At 43.6% G+C, this 22,316-nt stretch overlaps 1 protein-coding gene across 5 annotated transcripts in view; it reads right to left on the reverse strand.

The window, feature by feature from the left end:
- Positions 1–12,765, reverse strand: part of AP1S1 (adaptor related protein complex 1 subunit sigma 1) — a 59,233-nt gene extending 46,468 nt beyond the window's left edge. Inside the window, exons 1-2 of one of the 5 annotated variants that reach the window (XM_069217636.1) lie at positions 12,283–12,723; positions 10,106–10,287 (exon numbers count right to left, since the gene is read on the reverse strand). In XM_069217636.1, the coding sequence (XP_069073737.1) occupies positions 10,106–10,108 (3 nt within the window). In that variant the 5' untranslated portion in view covers positions 10,109–10,287; positions 12,283–12,723. Of the gene's footprint in view, positions 1–10,105 lie in introns of those variants that run through there. The other 4 variants (XM_069217635.1, XR_011199953.1, XM_069217632.1 and 1 more) reach the window with 4 other exon arrangements.
- Positions 12,766–22,316: the final 9,551 nt, after the last annotated feature.

Below are 22,316 nucleotides of genomic sequence, written 5' to 3' on the forward strand. Positions count from 1 at the left end.
GTCTATTTACAGTGACAGCGCTGTCTGTCTCTTCAAGATATGCACCGATCTATACTTAATAGATCTGTTTCCATTCACTGTTGCAGAAAGGGACAGCTCTTCCTGGCATACACAATACAAGACACCGATGGCTACTTTGATAATACCATACCGCACAATTCTAACACCACTCTAATTCTAGGAGTGCCTTGGACATGTCTCAAGACTATTTGTTCTGCAGATATTTCCAATCGCTCGCATTCATAGCTTTTGGACTAAACACCAGCAGTTGAACATCCCTGGGTTAAGCAAAATGTAAGTCTGTGTGAATGGTAATGCTGGACTTCTATAAGGTTGTGTTTTTTCACACCCCTCGAGAATGCACGTGTGCAGCCTATAACCGAGCAAAACATTATTTTTCATCCCTGTGTGAAGTTAAGTTGAAGTAAAAGGTGAGAACATCTAGGTTACCGAAAAAATGATAACACTTCCTATCGATAATGAGTGTTCTCTAAAAATGCCAGGGCACAACAAGGGGTAATTAACAGCACTCATCTCTTGTTGTGGGGCACTGGAGTTTTCTCAAAAAGAGCTTCAAATCTCCCCACTGTTTATAGTGACAGTCTAAAATGAAAAGGAAATAAACATTTAAGAGGCTGGTTTGGAACCAAACAGCAACACCTCTCTTGTCACAACGTGGAAGTAGGCAGGCGAAAGTCACTGAACACATTATTTGATAACTCACCTTGACTGAGAGGGGAGTGAAAACACTAAGTTCAGAGATCAATTCAAGAGTAAGGGAAGCCTTAAGGAGTCAGGCACAAATTCATATAGATGTGGTCACCAAGAAACAAGCCAACTGAAGTGAGATCCCTGGATGTCAAACAGCCAGAAAAACAAATTGGATTTAAGAAACAATATATAGGTGGGTACCACTGGAGTCTGCTGGCCTCTACAGTCTCATACTCAAAGACTAGTATAAAGTCAATGAGTAATAGGAAATTAAGCTGCATTATGCAGTTGATGCATGTGATGCAGCATTCTTTAAAGAGGTGAGCCCTCTACTCTTTCCTAAACTGAAGCAGGTTTAGGGCATTTCTGGTATATATGGGGATGTTGTTTCAGATCTTGGGTGCAGAGATGAAAAAGCCTGCGGTCTTGTCTTTTTCTAACTTCTTAGTATGCAGTTGATGCCATGACTCTGGATGTGCTGATAACCACCAGAGATTGTGAGCTCGCCTGCAAGATAAGGCGAGGATGCTAGTCGTATTGGCTTTGTAAATGATGCAGCTGGTTTTGAACATGGCCAGTCGAGTTCCATCATAATGTTCCTATGGAAATTAATGTATAGCTTCAAGGTGAGGACGTAAAATACATTTTCTTTGTCCATATTCCACCTTGGATCCCTATCTAAGCCATCACTGAAATTACAAGTATAAGGCTAGTAAGTTTGAAGATATGTTTCACTCTATGGCTCTCAGAACGCTTTTTGAAAATTAAGCTCTAATACTTGCCAGTTCCTAAAGAGGGCGTTAAGAGATCAATGATGTGCTAACCTGTATCATATCTAAACTGGAAAAATTGACTTCCAGTGCATTTATGCTTTCAGTAAACCTATATAGTGTTGGACATGATTTGGATTTCCCATTGCAATGTTACACAGGATTACATGACAGACATTTCTTCTGTAGAATGTTTGAGCTTACAATACTCACTCTATCTTTCTGGACATTGTTTCTGCATTATGTATGTTGTTTTAAGATATTAACGGACTGTTATAATTTCTTATAAATAACACCTTTGTTCTTATTTTTAACTCAACAAGTTTGTTCCATTGTCCTTACTTGACTTACAATGAAATACTAATGGTATCTATGACTAACATTTTTTGTTATCTGTTTGCCCTACCAAAACTTCGAGAAAAATAATTTGGGTCATTAGTACCATTTGATACTCGTAGTTATACCAGTCAAATTACTGGACCTATGGTGGTCTATCTATTGATAATCACCAGAGGCTAAAAAGGCACACAAGAACATAGGTACTACAGTTGTTTATTGAGTCTCCTAGGACGATAACTTAAACTTTGCCAGCATAACCATGGGGACAATCAATCAATCAATCAAGGCATTTATAGAGCGCGCTACTCACCCGTGAGGGTCTCAAGGCGCTAGGGGGGGGTACTGCTGCTCAAAGAGCCAAGTCTTGAAGCTCCTCCTGAAGGCGAGGTGGTCCTGGGTGGTTCTTAGGTGAATGGGAAGGGAGTTCCATGTCTTGGCTGCCAGGTAGGAGAAGGATTTACCTCCAGCGGTGGATCTGCGGATACGAGGGATGGTGGCAAGTGCGAGGCTGGCTGAGCGAAGTTGGCGGGTGGGCGTGTAGAACGAGAGGCGCCTGTTGAGGTATTCGGGGCCCTTTTTGTGGAGGGCTTTGTGTGCGTGGGTGAGGAGCCTGAAGGTGATCCTTTTGTTGATGGGGAGCCAGTGCAGGTGTTTCAGGTGGGCGGATATGTGGCTGTGGCGCGGTATGTCGAGGATGAGGCGAGCCGGGGCGTTCTGTATGCGCTGAAGACGATTCTGTAGCTTAGCGGTGGTTCCTGCGTATAGGGTGTTTCCGTAGTCCAGGCGGCTTGTGACGAGGGCGTGGGTAACAGTTTTTCTAGTTTCGGCGGGGATCCAGTGGAAGATTTTTCGGGGCATGCGAAGGGTGTGGAAGCAAGAAGACGAGACGGCGTTGACTTGCTTGGTCGTAGTGAGGAGGGGATCCAGGATGAATCCGAGGTTGCATGCGTGGTCTGACGGGGTTGGTGCGGTGCCCAGGGCCGTGGGCCACAAAGAGTCGTTCCAGGCGGACGGGGAGTGTCCGAGGATGAGGACCTCCGTCTTGTCAGAGTTCAGCTTTAGGCGGCTGAGCTTCATCCATTCTGCGACGTCTTTCATTCCATCCTGCTGGTTGGCTTTGGCGGTGGCTGGGTCTTTGGTGAGGGAGAGTATCAGCTGGGTGTCATCGGCGTAGGAGATGATGTTGTGTTTGCGAGCGATGTTGGCGAGGGGGCTCATGTAGATATTGAAGAGGGTGGGGCGGAGCAAAGAGTCTTGGGGAACGCTGCAGATGATCTCGGCGGGTTCTCAGCGGAAGGGCTCGGTCAGAGAGGAACGAGATGATCCAGTTCAGGGCATGTCCTTGGATTCCAGTGGAACGGAGGCGGGTTATTAGGGTGCGGTGGCACACGGTGTCGAAGGCAGCTGAGAAGTCCAAGAGGATGAGGGCTGTTGTTTCTCCGTTGTCCATCAGGGTTCTGATGTCGTCGGTGACTGGGATGAGGGCGGTTTCTGTGCTGTGGTTGGCCCGAAAACCTGATTGGGAGGGGTCGAGCAGGTTGTCATTTTCAAGGAAGGTGGTCAGTTGCTTGTTGGCGGCCTTCTCGATGACCTTGGCCGGGAAGGGGAGAAGAGAGATGGGGCGGAAGTTCTTCAAGTCGTTGGGGTCAGCCATGGGTTTTTTCAGGAGAGCGTTGACTTCCGAGTGTTTCCAGTTCTCAGGGAAGGTGGCAGACGCGAACGAGCTGTTGAGGATGCTCTGGAGATAGGGGGGCGATGATGGCGTCAGCTTTGTTGAAGATGTGGTGGGGGCACGGGTCCGAGGGGGAGCCGGAGTGGATGGTGTTCATGGTGATTCTGGTCTCTTCGGAGCTGATGGGGGTCCGGGCGTTGAGGGTAGCGGCTGGGGCTGTAGGTTCAGTGGTGGGCGGCGGGGTTTAGGGTCCGAAGCTGTCGTGTAGGTCGGTGATCTTTCGATGGAAGAAAGTAGCAAGGGAGTTGCAGAGTTCTTGTGAGGGCGTGATGGTGTTGGAGCTGGCGTTGGGGTTGGAGAGCTCTTTGACGATGTTGAAGAGTTCTTTGCTGTTGTGGGTGTTGTTGTCAAGTCTCTCTTTGAAAGATGTCTTTTTGGTGGAGCGGATCAGCCGGTGGTGTTTACGGATGGCGATCTTGAGGGCTGACATGTTTTCTGCGGTGTGTTCTTTGCGCCAGGTTTTTGAGGATACGGCAGGATTTCTTAGATTCTTTGAGGGTGTCCGTGAACCACAGGGGTTTCTTGATGTTGGTCTCTTTTGGGTGGCTTCTGCGAGGGGGTCGGCACTCCTGGTGATCCACTGTGTAAGGATGAGGGCAGCGTTGTTAGCGTTGGTGGTGATGGCTGGTTGGTTATGGATTAGAGTTGAGAGTAGCTGCTCTGTGGAGATTTTGTTCCAGGGTCTGCGGGGGATTTGTTGTGTGCGAAGGTGGTGGGTCTCACGTTTGAAGGTGAAGTGGACACATCTGTGGTCGGTCCAGTGTAGCTCAGAGGAGTGGCTGAAGGATATATGGTTACTGGCGGAGAAGATGGGGTCAAGCGTGTGGCCGGCGGTGTGGAAATCATTAAAAAAACCTTCAAGCCCTTCCTTATTCTCTGTACAAGACAGTGTTTCTGTGACACTGAAAGGCAGGCTTGGATATGCAGTTGAATTTACAGAGGCATTAGGCTTAAATTTCATATTCTGAATCCACTTGAGCCTCTGAAGCCAGGCCTCTGGAAGGCTATGCAAGACAACGTTTCCATGGTCCAAGGTTTTGTACAAATGACTGTTGCCGATGCTGTGCAGCGTGAGTGAAAAGGGAAAAAAAGCAACAAAAATAAATAAAAGCAAGATGACCTGTGAACACAGAAATCTTAGCCAAGATATACATCACGTCTTACTGTTTGAACAAATAGGCGCTGAACCTTCAAGATGTTCAAAATACTCTCCTTTATTTGTAACAGAGACCGCTTAACGTGTTTCAGACACACATGACGGCCTTGTTACAACAAAGTGACACCATTTTCTGTTTAGGTATATGTGCTCATGTGACTTTATTATCATCATAAAAATTGGAGTTTGTCTAAGACGTGGTGTAACATATGACGAAAGCCGGCTTTGTGTACTGCTGATGCTCCGCCCTAGTCTGGTGCACAGCGGCAAAATGGCATCCTGTGGAATACATATATCCATCTATATGCTTTTTGTAAGTGCAACCATCAGACAAAGTCACAATTTTAAATATGTACAGAAGTATAGCTGGCACACTAATAAACAATCCCTCATGAAGGTAGGTCCATCATGGTTTTTAATAATAATTTTCGACTCCCATGGTTTGTTAAAGGGTGTAAACAACATCCGCATTGACTATTATGACCTTCCCTAAAACAAAATACCAGTCTAAGGTCTTTAGCACAGTGTAATACAAAGGCACTCTTAGAGGCCTATTGGCTTTAACAGTCTTTTTACAATAAATTAGTTAGGTCTACTATCTTTATCATAACTTTTCATAACAAACATTATCCATATAGAATATGGCAGTGGTTCCCAACCGGTAGTCCGGGGACCCCTGGGGGTCAGAAAAACCTCCTCAGGGGGTCTGCGACCGCTTAGAAAATTAAATAATATTAAAAGATTAGGTCCAAAGGTTTCACTAGTGTCTCATTAGGGGCTCCCTGGATTCCAATAATGATTCAGTGGGGGTCCCCGGGTTCCAGTAATGATAAAGTGGGGGTACACAGATGTCAAAAGGTTGGGAAGCACTGGAATATAGCATAACTTTTTCGTTGACCAATCCCCTTTATCATTGGCTCATCACCACAAGCAACCTATGCCTACTGCATTGAGAAAGGGCTATTCGGCATTCAATCATAAAATTAAAAATATATTCTAAATTACAGCTGGCAAAACAAAGTACAATGCATTGAAAGAGGGACTAACAAAGATTATCACATCGAACATCTTTTACTCCAGCGTTTACAAGGAGGGGGATACCAACGCTAAATCCATTACCTACAAAGCAATATGTGAGATACAATTGAAAAAATACCAGTCTACAACTCAATGCAATCAATAACAGTCACCCCTAAAGACATATTGACTTTAACATACAGTTTCACAATAAATGAGTCAGGCCTGCTTTGTCATATCTGTTCATAATAATCATATCAGACATAAGGCATTTGATATAACTTTTGTCAGTGAACCAATGAGGCCTACAGCTTTTATTGAACATTGGCATGTCACCATAACCACTTGAGGCCTACCGTACTGTGCAAAAGCTTTGCCATATGGCATGCTCGAGGCATAAAGTCATTAATTTTGTAAATATTTGTAATTTTGAGTCAGAAAAACAAAATACAAATGTCCTATGGGGGCAGAACAAGGATCATCACTGCTAACATCTTTTATATCTGCGGTTTGTCAGAGTAAGTAATCAACAACAAAACACTGGCCTGCGGTGGTAATCTGTGATTGTCCGTATACCAACATACTGGTCTATAGCTGCTAACAGTGTGATAACAATCCACCTTCAAAGATCTATTTGCTTTAACAAATACTTACAATAAATAAGATAGACCCACTGCATTTGTAGTAACATTTCATAATATATGTGATCCATGGTATTAATTATACCTTTTTCAGGTGAAACAAAAATGCCTACAGTGTTTATCGGTGGTTGGAAATAACACACAACTCAGAAACACTGTTTTGAGTATAAAGTTTCCCACAAACCAACTATAGGGCACACAATCATACATTTACAAAAATATAAACGTTACAGATGACAAAACAAAATACTAGTCTCTTCTAAGAGATGTTAATAAGGACAATCACAGTTAAAATATCCCATCCCAGGGGGTTTTAGTGAGACTGCAAACACCATTAGTCTTGCCTACTAGGGCAAATGTGAGATTCCACGTAACAAAATACTAGTCTACACCCTTTAACAAAGTCATAACTATGCTCCATTGAAGGCTTTATTTACTTTCAGAAACTTTTTCCCCCAAAATGAGTGAGTCAAGACTGCTGCCTTTGTCATAACCTTAAATTAAAATAAAATAAATAAAAATATACAATAGCCTTGATCATGGAATTTGCACCATTACCACACCAGACCTACTTTACAAAGCATAAGCTTTACCACTGAGCAGAAAGTGCAGTATAAGCACTCTTCGGAAAAAGGATATCAAATGGTGTACTCATAGTAATCAACATGTGGGCGGGGCCAACAACTCTCTCTCTCTCTCTTAACAGTATAAAAAACAGATCAAACCTGTAATAAGGAACATACAATTTCCCAGTTAGTAACACCCAGGCACCTTAACCAACTGGGTAAAGCTTCCCTGGGCCAGCGCTACTCACTGTGGGTATATTGAAGATAGTGAAAGGCTTAGCCACACTAAATTTGAGCTCTGGTGGCTGGGGGGGGTGTGGTGAGTGTTATACGATAATCCTAGTTTCTTCACACGCCTAACACTATTATTGAGTTTGAGGCAGGCCCTGAACCCAAATTCAGAAACTAAAGTTTGGAAGAACAAAAGCTGAGTGTACAGCAGCAAGAGAGTGGGTACTCACAAACTGGCTTGGCATTCTGCTTCTCTCCCTTTATGTGTGCCACAAGTATCATATGGAAAACCCAAGAGGAACTGTGAAGCAGGCTTTGGCATTCCAGCAGGACTTGACATGGATGTAAACAAGAGGCCTGCTGTGATTGGGGGTCGTCTGGCTGGGGTGGCGGAGAGTAGCAAAACAAAGGTGCAGGCCTGGATGTTGGCTACATCTGCTTGAGACACATTAGGCCTGGTTGAAATTAATCAAGTTCCTGGGCCCAGCCCTCAGACCATCCTGTCAAGGGCACAATAAAAACGCACCACACCCACGGCTTGTTGTCCCTATACTGGGAGCAAGTTTGCACCTCATTCACAACTATCTGAGTGTCAATTACTGGCTGGCAGAAGTGGGAGAGGAAGCAAACTGTAGTTTAGCTTCCAGGGACTTCAGGCAGGACAAAGGTAACTTTCTAAAAGTGTCTTTTTTATTAATAGTTATACAAAATTTGATTTTACCATTAAATTTGATTTGAACAATAAAAAAAAAAAAAAAAGTCCTTGACTTATGGGCAATAAAGCCTAATTACAGGCAAAGTATTAACATTTAAAAGTAAGGGTTTGACCAGCCAAAATAATGGGTTTATTTTGACTGTTCAAGCTGGCACTTTAAAACCAATGTGGAGTAAACGTTTGAAAACATGTGTCAGCGGGACACTATCTGAAATGTGGTGAACATTAATCAACAATTCAAAAATGTATACCCAAAAACTGATTTTGAATTTCTTATGAATAGTGTCATTTTACTTTTATTAAACACACGAACCTCTGTTTGCTTATACACCAGATGAATTAAGAGCCACTATACACTAACATTTTATGACATTTTAAGATTCTGTTTACATGATGATCAACCCTGAACAAGACTGGATTATAAATGTCACCAGAACCCTATAGCATTGTGTATTTCTATAGGAGTTAGTTTTACTCATTTAAATGGGAATATTTGTATAGAAAGGAGTACTGTATGCTACTTTTGAGCCTATGTTGGTATAAATTTGTAGTACACAAAAATAGTGTTATATTTGTGAATTCTAGAAAATAAATAATTAATGGGAAGGATTTAATCACTGTGAAATTAGAATTTAAAAACAATGACAAAACGTGAGATAAAACTTAAATATAGATGCTCAACTGAAATGGGTTATCTATGGTACAGTGTCACTCACTAACCCATTACACCTGCGTGCCAGACAAGCCCTGTAGCCAAAATACTCCTTTCTGCACTGAACAGTAGGACTGGCCAGGTCTAGAATGCGCTTGTTATTTTCTGTACCTTTGCCAGTACTGCTGCTCACAATACCGGTTTGGAATCAAGTACAGGGGATAGTTAAGTGGGACTAAAGAGCAGGCAGCTACCAAAGTGGTAGGTCGGGGGCCAAATATAAAACTAAACCGGCAGATAAGTAGGTAATCAGTTGACCACAAATTGCCACACCAGAATTCTTGGAAAAACTGGGACAAAAGCGTCACCATACCTGGGTGTCGGGATCTGCACAGGTCAGTAGCTCATAAGGACACAGGATAGTGTATTTGGAAGGCGCCACTGTTGAAACATGCGTAACCATACCTGGTGGGGGCACTTTATCACAATAGGGTAATTTTGAAGGGGCCAGGTTAACAAACCAAGGGGAGATTTACAAACATTCTGCGTTGGGTTGGAATCGGGCACAAAGTTGTAATCCCAAATGTACTTTCCAGCACGCTGTAACGTACCCTAAAAGTAACGCAAAGCAGTGAGAATCGTGCTTTGCGTTACTTAGCAACGAGTGGGGTTAAATGGGTGGTACATGGGCACTCCCATGCAACCACCCATGCCGTTTGACGCAAACCGGTATCTACAAACAGTAATAGACAGGGCTTTGCACCAAAAGTTAACGCCATATAATCAGATGTTAAAAGGAGAAATGTTTTTATTTCTTCTCTCTTTTCCGACTTTGCATGCATGCTGCACTATGCAGCACGCACAAGAAGTAGGTACATTTTTAAGAGTACCCTTCCAGAACAAAACCTGTGCTAGGCTCACGCACACGCCCTTGCACTATGGCGCAAAAGTGGGTGCGTAGAGCACGGCAGCTGAAATCTGCGCCAGCGCTAGAGGGGGGAGAGGGGAAAGACTGTCATATCTTTGTAGATATGGCGCTCTCCGACGCTCGTCACGCAGCGCAGCATTTTTCTTTCTCTGCGCCGCATGACAGTTTTGCAAATTTGTCCCCAGGGGTAAAAACGGGTGACATCAAGGAGAAGCAAGCGGGAGCCAGTAAGCACTTTTTGAGTAGTTCATAATAAGATCAAATTTAGAGACCAACTATTGTCACCATACCTTAAATTCAAAACGTTATTCTTCGAATCATTCACAGGCAGGTAACACTCCCATGAATGATACAAACGGGCCATCATTTTAATCTCGGGACACCTTCATTTCACCTTTACCGACCTATGCCCGCGGAGGGTAAGTGTCCCCGCCTGGGAAGGTAACATTAGTACACCTATCGCACCTGTGGGAGAACGCGTATGCAGCCCAGAAACAAAACAGGTAAATGCACCTGGGGAAGGAAAGGTAAAGAAAAGTGGTGGAAACAAGAAGCAACACCGGAAAAAAACTGGTAGGCAAGCCGTCCCCAAGAGTTTTAGGAGGGCGTCAACGCGCAGGGGGCGCAGTACAGCCGGTCCCCCTTACCATGGTTCCGCCGCCGCTCCTGTTTCCGGAACCAGGAACCCTTGGCGAGCGAGATCCACTGCGCAGGCGTGAGTCGAACAGAACCACCGCTTCAGGAACCGGAGGTGCACAGCGCACGCTCTCACAGACGGAAACGAGTCAGCAAAACAGCAAAGAGACTTCTTAACGAGGGCGGCGGCCATCTTGGAAAAGAGCATGAATAATAGGAGCATCGGGCACCACACCAACAGCATGATAATTTGACAAAAACAAAACGAACGAGGAGTCTAACAAGGGCACAAATGTAGAAGGGGATCGTGATCTTGTGGGATGAAAGGAGTGACTAAAAGAGAAAGGATTCTGTCGGAGGGGCAGGCAAAGACGTTTACCTATTGTGTAGTACTGCGCAAGGTAAGTAGTGAGAAGAATATGAAACTGATAAAAAAAAAAAAGAAGGATATACAGTGGAGGCAGTCTTAGGCCAAGGTCCATATAGGATGAGGAGTAAAACATTAAGTGATTATGTGAGAAGTGAATGTGCAAGAAGTGGTACAGATAGATGGCAGAAATGTCGGAGCGCGAATTCAATGGCTGACAAATTGTAGTAAAAGTGAGTGCAGCAGTGAGGTTCGGTATCTAGTCAGCATATAAGGCCCAAACGCTCTATTCAGAGCTGCGCCTTCAAAACGAAGGAGCGGCTCTTACCTCTAAGCCTCAGGTCAGTGGTCTGCATCCGGGTGCTCTACAGTATCTTCTGGTTGAAATCTAGGCGTAGCTACATCTAAACTCAGAAAGCACAGCTTTGCGCTGCACTATAAAGTGTAAGGTCCGCCTCAAATGTTAAAGGACAAGCTGAAGGCTCTGCTCAGAGCTGCTTTAACAAGTGAAAAGCTCTTCTCAGAGCTGCCTATATACAAGCTGATGACCCTGCTCATAACTGAACGTACAAGCTAAAGGCGCAGTTACATCAGTGATCACAAGATATACACAATATACCTCTTAGCTGAGCTTACAAGCTGAAGTCTCGGCTTATACCTACTTCTATACCTCGACTGTACAGCTGCACTATGAACCGAAGGCTTAGACTACAAACAAGCAATTCAGTTCATATGGTAGATATTCACCCCCCCCCACCCACCCCCCACCCTTAAAACCCCAGTCAGTGACCCCCATCTCTGCCAGTTATCCTCATTTCTATGTCAGTGATCCTGCACTCTCCCCCACAAACAAACCACTCCCTCTCATTGACCCAATGTTCTTTCTCGCTGACCTCCCTCTCTCTCTCGTTGACAACCCATTCTCTCTCGCTGACTGCGCTCTCTCGTACGCTCAGCCACTGTTCTCTCTCTACACCGACTCCATCTGTCCCAGATACCATCCTTCCTTTGTCAATTAGCCTTTCCCTATCAGTGACCAACTTTTCTCTCAGGGTGACCACCCTGCTCCTCTGAGTGACCACCATTTCCCTCTTGCTGACTACTGTCTTTCTGTTAACGATGACAGCCTCTCTCTTGGAAGCCACTTTTTTCCGTTCATCAAGCCCCCGCTGCCTTTCGGCATCTGACCTCTCCTTGCCACTGAGAGCTCGTCGTTTCTCTGGAAGCGCCCGCTCTCTCGCAGGGACTAACTTCTCTCTGTCAGTAACAGTCTTTTCTCTGTCTCTCGCCAGCCTTTCTCTATCGGTGACCACTCGCTCCCTGTCAGCAACTACTCTTTCACGGTCACTGATCACTCTTTCTCTTTCCATAAAGAGACTCTCTGCATCAGGGACTTCGGTGTCTTGACTAGAAGGGCCCTCTTCCCGCCTGTGATTCCCACCTGATCCACCACTTTCACCCACCCATTTCTCCCAGCTCCTCTTCTCCCATCTCACATCGCCGGAGACTCCCACTCCTATATCACTTAGCCACCTCTCCCTCTCGGTGACACCCCAGCCTTTCTCAGGGACCCCCCTATCTTCTTTGGTGGGGCCCTTCTGCCCCACTCTGAGCCACCTCTCTCTCTCATTAACCTCCCAACTGTCTCTGGCGTGTCCCCTGTCTCTTTCATTGTTTCCCCTCCAGTGACCCCCTGGGCCTCTCCAGCTCCCGAAGGGGCCTCCTCCTGCGCCACCACAGATTGGTCCAGGGGGTCCCCAGACTCCCACATGGCCCCCAGGCCCTCCCCCGTTGACCCATCGCTCCCTCTCACAAACCAACCTCTCCATTTCGGTGACCCATCCTTCCCTCAGTGTAACTCTCATATCGGTCTTGCTCACCCCCTTCTCTCGATAGATAACACCCCTCTCATTTGCCGTGACCACCCTCTCCCTCTCGCTGACCACCCTCTCCCAGTCGCTCAGGGTCCTCTGAGGCCTCACGCCTCCCCGCCCTTCCTCCCGCTCCTCCTGCTTAACTGTCCCGCTAGACGTCTCCATTCCAAGATGGCCACCTCGTCCCGCGGAGGACCGGAGCGACTGCTCTGAAAGCCTCGCATGCGCAGTATTTCCGAAGTGCGTCACAGGGGTTAGCGGCACTTAGTTTGCGACCTCCGTTAGCTCGAGACGTCCACATTAAGGTCAGGCAGGTCATTTACTTAAGTTTTTCTCAAGAGGGAGTGCAGCGCGCTAGGACGCGTTGTCTGTAAACTGTTGACGTTAGCCTGACTCTAAAATGACTGTTTGTAACTCCACCCATTTTACGGAATATGCCGTGTCGCTCCCAATATGATGTATTGGCATTGAATTGTGGGTAAAGGAGGTCGTTGTTTGGTGACGTTTCAATTTAGTGTAATAGGAAAATGATTTGGTCCCTTCTGGGGAAGGATATGGATTAACCTCCATGACAGTGTTTGAACCATAAAGAACTTTCTGTACCCATGGGTAACATATCACATTTATTAGAAACTTAAATTCCACAATTAAAAGTAAAGTAATGGAGGTGCTTCTTTATAACGGCACAGTGTGAGTGAATTATGTGGAAGTATAAGTGTTGCTGTGCTATTTACATGAAAACTAAAACCAAACTGTGGTTAAAAAACATGAGGTCTCAAATAAGCACCTATAACCATAGGCACCATTAGTCTGCTGATTTTTTTCAAAAGCAATCCACATTTTCTAATACAATGTCAACGTTTCGACCCCATGCTTTTAACCACAGTTTGGTTTTAGTTTTCATGTAAATAGCACTGAAACACTTATACTAACACATAATTCAGTCATACTGTGCCGTTATACAGGAGCATGTAATATGTGAATCTTTTAACATACTATGTTCTTCCCCATTAACTTACCTGTTCTATTCTGTGTTCCAAACTGCATCAGTGCTCTGGCGGTGTTCGAGAGCCGGTTGGCATCTGATGCTGGCTCTTGACCCGACAGGGTGCTGCCTGCTGTCATGGATCATTCTTTTAATAAAGATACTACTTAGTCCCTTCCAGGAGTGTATGTGGATTTATTATGTAAACATCTGGAGCTCCTGCCCCCTACAACTTTGGTACCAGGAGTGGGGCCATTATCGGTTTGATGTTTTATCCACCGACTGCATCCGGACTACATCCGAAGTTTTGACAACGTGCCTTGGTTGTTTCCAGTTCGACGCGTGTGAGCCAGGGAGTTCCAAGAGAAGTTCGAGGTTTTCCCATGGAAGGAGGATATCGAGAGAAATTTGCCTGGGTGAGTGCTTGAGCGTAAAGGAGTTTCCCTTTAAAGGCTCAAGCACGAGGTTGATTTCAGGCTTGAGTGTAAGGTTGATTTCCGGCGCGTGTAAATGCGAGCATGCCGGACGTCAAACGTTGCCCAGCAACCTCCAGCGCAGGGTTGTTTTCCAGCACGTGAAACGCGAGCGTGCTGGACGCCAACCATTGCCCAGCAACCCAGCAGCGCGTGTTTACCCGAGCGTGTTGGACGCTAACCCCTGCCTGGCAACTTTGTGGCTCGTTTTTGCCTGCAGCAATTTTGCTTCTGGAGACGGTTGTTCTGTTCCTTGTTTGTGTGCCAGGCTCTGCAGGATTAAGCACACGCTCAACTTTAAGAGGTGAACTTTTATTTTTAAGACAGTTAATCAAACACAGAAGAAATAAATAAAGGGGTATATTATATTATGTAAAAAAAACAAATAGACAATTTCTATTTTTATTGCGTTATACCCTTTAAGATGGCTTCAAATCAGCTGGTCATGCAACCTCCTCCTTACTTGCAAAAAGCTGGTAAGCCAGAAATTAGATGGAATGATTGGTTGAGAATCTTTGAAAACTATTTGTCGGCGATAGACGCTGTTGGATATCCACCATCTAGGAAGTTAGCGCTTCTGTTTAACCATCTGGGAATTGCTGGTCAATGTATGTTTGACAATCTACCTGCAATCCAACCACCTGTGGGTGATAATGTTGTGTGGGATGTTTATATCGAAGGAAAAGAGAGGATCAAAAAACAATATTCAGATGACTCTAATGTTTTGCTGGAGAGATTCAACTTTGCTATGTGCAGGCAGTCTGCAGATGAATCTGTAGATGAATATTTAGCTAATTTGCGTGTGCTTGCAGCTAAATGTGATTTTGGTAATATTGTTGAGACGTATATTAGGGATCAGTTTGTTTTTCATTGCTATTCGAAGAAAATTCAAGAACGCCTTCTTGCTTGCCGTAACCCATCCTTAGGCGAGGTTGTTGATTTAGCTAAAGCTATAGATCAATTGTCACATCCAGAGTTGTGTGTGGACAGAGTGTGGACAAGGTGAACAAACAAATGTTAATCAGTTAGGAGATGAACCAACTGTAAGCTTCATTAGAGAGAGATCAATCAAACAGAAGAAAGTTCAGACCCAATTGGGTAGGTCTTGTTTCCGTTGTGGTTCTCACAATCACTTAGGTAACAATCCCGCTTGACCCGCTATAGGAAAAAAATGTATGAAGTGTCGTAAATTTGGCCACTTCCAAGCAGTTTGCAAGCAGTCAAGTTTTAATTCAAATTCTGGGTCCAAAGTGAGAATCAGTAATGTGTACACTGAAGATGCAGAGGAAGTAGCTCATTGTGCTAGTAGACTATCTAATGTTGTTCTTACTGTGGATCTCCCCGATCAGAGTAAAGGGGGTGTGGGTGTACACTTGAAAGGACCAATATGTGAAGCAAATGTGGATTCTAGAGTTATACTTGTAATGGCTGATTCCAGCACCCCTATCACCATTCTGGCAGACAACATTTTTTTCAGCTATGGCCTGAAACTAAAAGACTAGAAAAGGCCGACATTGCACCCAAAGCATTTGGAGATCAAGACATTGATCTGTTGGGTTTTTTCCATGCTGATTTAGGAGTGTTGGGAAGATCTATCGTTGCGAAAATATATGTGGCTTTGAAAGGTAGGAACATAATAGGCTGGAAAGACTTAGCACGGTTAGGTATTGTACTATGTCCAAGGCAGGAGAATCCCATAAAATTAGGTGAGAGGCCATACATAGATGAAGAGGAATCTGTTTTACACATTGTTCCTAAAAATATTGTTCCAGAACATTATACACGTAAGTTTCCAAAGATCTTTGTCGACAAAGTTGGGAATGTCAAAGGCTTTGAGCACACTATCAAACTCAAAGAAGGTGCTATTCCAGTTTCTCATAAAGTTAGGCCCGTCGTCTATCAGAGACCAACTTAAGAAGTTGCTCAAAAAGTTAGTAGCAGGTAACATTATTACTCCCACTAATGCTTCAGAGTGGGTTTGTCCGATTGTAGTCACTAAAAAGAGAAATGGAGACCTCAGATTATGTGTAGACTTGAGATCACTCAATAAAAATATCCTAGTGGATTGTCACCCCTTACCACATATACAAGAATTAAAAACCACTGTGGGAAACTCAAAGTTTTTCTCGAGTTTAGATCTACATTCGGCTTATCATCAGATTCCTCTTAGCAAAGAGTCCCAAGATTTAACTACTTTTGTTACACCCTATGGTGCTTTCAAATTCCTTAGATTGCCTTTTGGTCTTGCCTCAGCGGTGAGTGTTTTTAAAAAAATGATGGACACTTTGTTTGGGCATCTTAAGGGAGTTTGCGCTTTCCAAGATGACATTCTAATTCACACAGCAACCATAGAGGAGCATGAACAAGCTCTAAATGAAGTTTTTGGTATCCTACAAAATTGTGGTTTGACTATCAAGACTGAAAAATGCAACTTCTTGGTTGAAAGTGTGGACTATCTCGGTCACTCTATATCTGCTGAGGGCATCAAACCTAAAATGTGCAATCTGGAAGCTATTAAGGAAGACCCTCCTCCATCCAACAAAGACAAATTGCGCTCCTTTCTTGGACTGTGCGAGTATTATTCCAGATTTGTTAATGGTTTTGCAATAATGGTTCAACTCCTCCAGTTACTACTAAAAAAGGGGAACAAGTTTGTCTGGGACATGGAAGTCAATGATGCGTTTGAGCATATCAAACAAATCGTTCTATCTGCCCCTACTTTGAAATCTTTCATTCCCAATTGTAAGTCATTCATAACAGTTGATGCCAGTCTTAAGGGACTTGGAGCGGTTTTTGGGCAGTTGCAGAATGGTCAAGAATATACAATCGCGTTTGCATCCAGATCCCTTTTCTAGTGCTGAAAGTAAGTATAGCACTATTGAGAGGGAAGTCTTAGCTTGCGTTTGGCCCGTTCAGAAATGTAAGACATACATTTGGGGAACTCATTTTGAGATATATAAATATCACAAACTTTTAGTATACTTATTGAGCAGCAATGGTCTGGGTAAGGCGTCTGCCAGGTTAGTGCGACTCTTGTCTAAATTGCAAGAGTATGATCTTGAAGTCAAGTACATTCATGGAGGGAAATATTTTAGAGCAGATTGCCTATCTAGACTTCCACTGCCATACACTACTGATGTTGTTGATAATCAAGGTGCGGAGTGTGTAGTAGGGGTACTAAATCTGGTTTCTGCATCGGATGAGTTTTTCACACAAGAAGACTGGCAGTTAGCCATGGCCAATGATGCTGTACTTTCACAAGTCCTGTATTATATCAAGCATGGTTGGCCCAACAACAAAAAAATATTGTGGGGAAATGAATACTTACAAACAACTTGCTATGGAACTGTCATGTGAAAATGGCTTTTGTATGAGGGGATCTGTGTGTGTACCTCCAAATGATTTGAGACCAAGATTGATTAAGATAGCACACGAGGGTCACCTTGGTGTTTCTGCCACGTGCAAAATACTGAAGGTAAAATATTGGTGACCCAATATGGATAAGGAAGTAGCAGAGTTTGTCAACACTTGTCCTTCGAGTGTGGTGTCTGATAAACTCTGGAAAAACAATATTAAACCCTTGCATACGGTTACTTTACCAAATAAGCTATGGGAAAGAATTGCTTTGGACTTTTCTGGTTCGATTTTTGTGCTGCCTAGAGACATGAGGTATCTTGTTGTTGCTATAGGCTACTTTTCAAAGTGGATATATTTTTCATTTGTAGGAAGCACAGATACAGACTCTGCAATTCAATTTTTATCTAATTTCTTTGATCTGGAGGGTGCCCTGTCAGTGATAGTAACTGACGATGGGGTACATTTCACATCAAAGAAAATGGCAAGTTTTTTTTATTTAGAAAAATTCAACATTCAACATCTACAGGTTGCTTTGTACAGTCCTGCCTCGAATGGCTTGGTAGAAAGAGCCAATAGAATTTTGAAAGAAAGTATTCAGACAGCTGTAGCTAGCAATCGTGATGTTAGTGATTTTCTCAAGGAGAACATTTGGGCATATGTGAATACGCCTCACTCCACCACAGGTATTTCCCCTTTTCTCTTCTGAGAGGTAGAGAATCAAGGTCCAAGCTTGTACCAACTTGGTTGGCCAATTCGCTTATGGACAATTCAAACAAGTCCAGTGTAGCCATGAATGAGATGAGACATCGGGTACTAGAGAAACAATTGATTCAAAAAACAAATTACGATAAAAGACACAAGGCCAAGGTCACAGAGATAAACGTTCATGATTGGGTATTGATAAAAAAACCTCAGAGAGTTGTTAAAGGGGAATCGAAATATTCTCTTCCAGTGAAGGTACTAAGGGTCACCAAAGCTTCTGTTCTATTGGAAGGTAAAGGGTGGTGGAACTGTAACAGTGTTATTCCTATCACTAATAGACAGGCACAGATATTCAAGGACGTGTATTTGGATAGGACTGATGATGTCCCCAATGGTTTGTTATATCATGATGTTCCTGCATCTTCACATACAAGAGAAGACACTTCATTTTGTTTCAGGGATGTTGAAGATGAATTGCAAACAAACGAGGCAGTGGACATTACAGGAACAAAAACATGTGTCAACCAACATGAGATAAGTCCACATGAGATGAACTCACCTTGTACCGACATAAAATGTTCGGATATCGGTAATTCACCGGTTTTGAAGTATACTCGTAGCAATAGAGTAGTAAAAATGCCTTCCAAGTTTGATGATTATGTTGCAAATTGATGGTAAAGTTATATAGTTTTTATGCTACTTTTATTTGTTTAGTTTTATTTTTAAAGGGGGGAAATTATGTTATATGTGAATCTTTTAACATACTATGTTCTTCCCCTTTAACATACCTGTTATATTCTGGGTTTCAAACTGCATCAGTGCTCTGGCGGTGTTCGAGAGCCGGTTGGCAGTTGATGCTGGCTCTTGACTCGACAGGGTGCTGCCTGCTGTTGTGAATCATTCTTTTAATAAAGATACTACTTAGTCCCGTCCTGGAGTGTATGCAGATTTATTATGTAAACATCCGGAGCTCCCGCCCCCTACAGAGCACCTCTATTACTTTAATTTAAATTCTGGAATTTGAGTTGCTAATAAATCTGATAAATTACTCACAAACTTCATCGGTACAGAAAGTTCTTTATGGTACAACCACTGTTGTGGAGGTTAATTCACTCACGCTGTGCCGTTATAAAGGAGCACCTCCATTACTTTACTTTAAATTGTGGAATTTAAGTTTCTAATAAATGTGATATGTTACTCACAAAGTTCATCAGTACAGAAAGTTCTTTATGGTTCAACCACTGTTGTGGAGGTTAATCCATATCTTTCCCAGGGTACTGGGTTGCCCCATTTTTGAAAAATAGTTTCAATCTACTGGGCTCCTATTTTGGATAGTACTAATTTCAATTTTTTTCCTTCTTTTTTTCAGGTGATACTCAACCCCTTCATTGCCCGGCATTTTCCCCTTCCTGTGCCGAGCCTTTTTGTGGCTCTTTGGGGCAGTTTGCACTTAGGCCCTCATAATTTTTGTCCACTTAAGCTACCCACGCCAAATTTGCGTCCTTTTTTACCAACATCCTAGGGATTCTAGAGGTATCCAGAGTTTGTGGGTTTGCCAGGAAAAAACCAATAAAGTAGCCAAAATACAGCAATTTTTTTTTTTAAAATAGAAAAAAAAGGGCTGCAGAAGAAGGCTTGTGGTTTTTTCCCCTGAAAATGGCATCAACAAAGGAATTGCAGTGCTAAAATCACCATCTGCCCAACTATCAGGAACAGGCAGACTTGAATCAGAAAACCACATTTTTCAACATAATATTGGCATTTTACTGGGACATACCCCATTTTTACTATTTTTTGTGCTTTTAGCCTCCTTCCAGTTAGTGACAAACGGGTGTGAAACCAATGCTGGATCCTGGACAGCAAAACATTTCTGAAAAGTGGACAAAAATCTGAATTAAGCAAGGGGTCATTTGTCTAGATCCTACAAGGTTTTCCTACAGAAAATAACTACTGAAATAAAAAAAAATTGAAATCGAGGTTAAAAAAACAGCAATTTCTCTCCAGGTTTTACTCTGTAACCTTTTCCTACGATGTCAGACTTTCGAAAGCAATATACTGTTACGTCTGCTGGACTCTTCTGGTTGCGGGGATATATATGGCTTGAAGGTTCATCAAGAACTCTAGGTACCCAAGCCAATAAAGGAGCTGCACCTTGGAATGGGTTTTTATTGTAAACCGGGTATACAGCAATTCTTTAGGTGAAATATAAAGAGTCAAAAATAGTTATCAAGGAAACTTTTCTATTTCCAAAATGGGCACAAGATAAGATGTTGAGAAGCAGTGGTTATTTGCACATCTCTGAATTCCGGGGTCCCATACTAGCATGTGAATGACAAGGCATTTCTCAAATAGATGTCTTTTTTACACACTGTCTTACATTTGGTAGGAAAACATGTAGAAAAAGACAAGGAGCAATAACATTTGTTCCTTTATTCTGTGTTCCCCCAAGTCTCCAGATAAAAATGGTACCTCACTTGCGTAGATAGGCTTAGTGCCCGCGTCAGGATATGCAATATGGACACATCACATTTTAACATTGAAATCTGATGTATTTTTTGGAAAGTGCGTACTGTGGATTTTAGCCTCTAGCTCAGCCGGCACCTAGGGAAACCTACCAAACCTGTACATTTTTTAAAACTAGACACCTAGTGGAATCCAAGATGGGGTGACTTGTTGGGCTCTCACCAGGTTCTGTTACTCAGAAACCTTTGCAAACCTCAACATTTGGCAAAAAAAACACTTTTCCTCAAATTTTGGTGATGGAAAGTTCTGGAATCTGAGAGGAGCCACACATTTCCTTCAACCCAGCATTCCCCTAAGTCTCCTAATAAAGATGGTACCTCACTTGTGTGGTTAGGCCTAGGCCCAAGGACAGGAAACACCCCAAAACACAACATGGACACATCACATTTTCGCAAAGCAACCAGACCTGATTTTTGAAAAGTGCCTAGCTGTGGGTTTTGGCCTCTAACTCAGCCGGAACCTAGCGAACCCTACCAAACCTGTGCATGTTTTCACAACCAGACACCTAGAGGAATCTAAGATGGGGTAACTTGTGGGGCTCTCACCAGGTTCTGTTACCCAGAATCCTTTGCAAACCTCACAATTTGGCAAAAAACACTTTCCTCACATTTTGGTGATAGAAAGTTGTGCAATCTGAGAAGAGCCACAAATTTCCTTCCACCCAGCATTCCCCCAGGTGTCCCGATACAAATGATACCTCACTTGTGCGAGTAGGCCTAGTGCACACAATAGGAAATGCCCCAAAACACTACGTGGACTCATCAAAATGATCAAATATGAAACTACCTGTTTTTGTTGGGTGGGGGGGCTGTGTTTTTGGTCCTGGGGTCAGCAGCCATCTAGGCAAACCTAACAAACCCAAACATTTCTGAAAACTAGACACCTGAGGGAGTCCAGGGATGTATGACTTGCGTGGATTCCCCCGGTGTTTTCTTACCCAGAATCCTCGGCAAACCTCAAATTTACCTAATTTTTTTTTATCAAAGTTGGAGATTTGCGGGGCATTGTGGGTAAGAAAATGGTGCAGGGTGCATGTGAAGCAAACCACACTGGACTCACCCAGATGTTTACTTTTCAGATGTGTCTAGATCTCGTAGACTTTTCTAGATGGCAGCGTCCCAAAGTCCAAAATGTGCAGCCCTTACCATTCCAAGTGGGACGATTTTGAGAGTTAGACAAGCTCTCATAGCCCAAATGTAAAACCAAAACCCAAAATAATCAAATGTCCTCTTACTTGCCGTGGGATAAGATGTTTTAGTGTGCGGGGGAGAGCTGAAAGTCTGTTACCCCCTTACGTTGGGGTAGGGACATAAACATGCCCATACTGGTTGGTATCCAACACCCCACTATTTTTTTTTAAATTCTCTGGCATCTAGTAGGCTTTCTGCTCTCCCGGGGAGTGGATTGGGGTTAACTGCCCCATCTGCTCACCGGTAGGCAGAACAACTTTGTCCCCATTTATTTGGGGTGGGGGTATGGCCATACCCCCACCCTCTTTTTTTGGAAAAAAAAGTCTTCCCTGGTCTCTGGTGGGCTTTGCCCCCCTTGGGGCAGATGGGCCTTACCAAAAGAGGCCGATCTGCCCTCAAGGGCGGCAGAAGTCACCTAAAATAAATTTGCTCCCCAGGGGAGTGACCCTTGCCTAAGGGATCGCTCCCCTTGCGTGAAACTGGCATAATAAAATCACTGGTGTCCAGTGGTTTCTGCCCCCCAGGGGCAGATCCGCCTAATTAATATAGGCTGATCTGCCCCCAGGTTTGGCAGAAAAGGCCTAATTCAAAAATTGCCCCCTGGGAAGCAACCCTTGCCAAAGGCATCTCTCCTCTTGTAAGAGTAAACAAAACAGAAAAAAACTCCCTGATGTCTAGTGGCATTCCTGCAGCACGATTGCATCATGAAAAGGAAAGGAAAAGTCGTTCCTTTCCTTTTCATGCCTCCCTG

Source organism: Pleurodeles waltl, chromosome 12 (genome assembly GCF_031143425.1).
Source record: "Pleurodeles waltl isolate 20211129_DDA chromosome 12, aPleWal1.hap1.20221129, whole genome shotgun sequence".
Taxonomy (NCBI): domain Eukaryota; kingdom Metazoa; phylum Chordata; class Amphibia; order Caudata; family Salamandridae; genus Pleurodeles; species Pleurodeles waltl.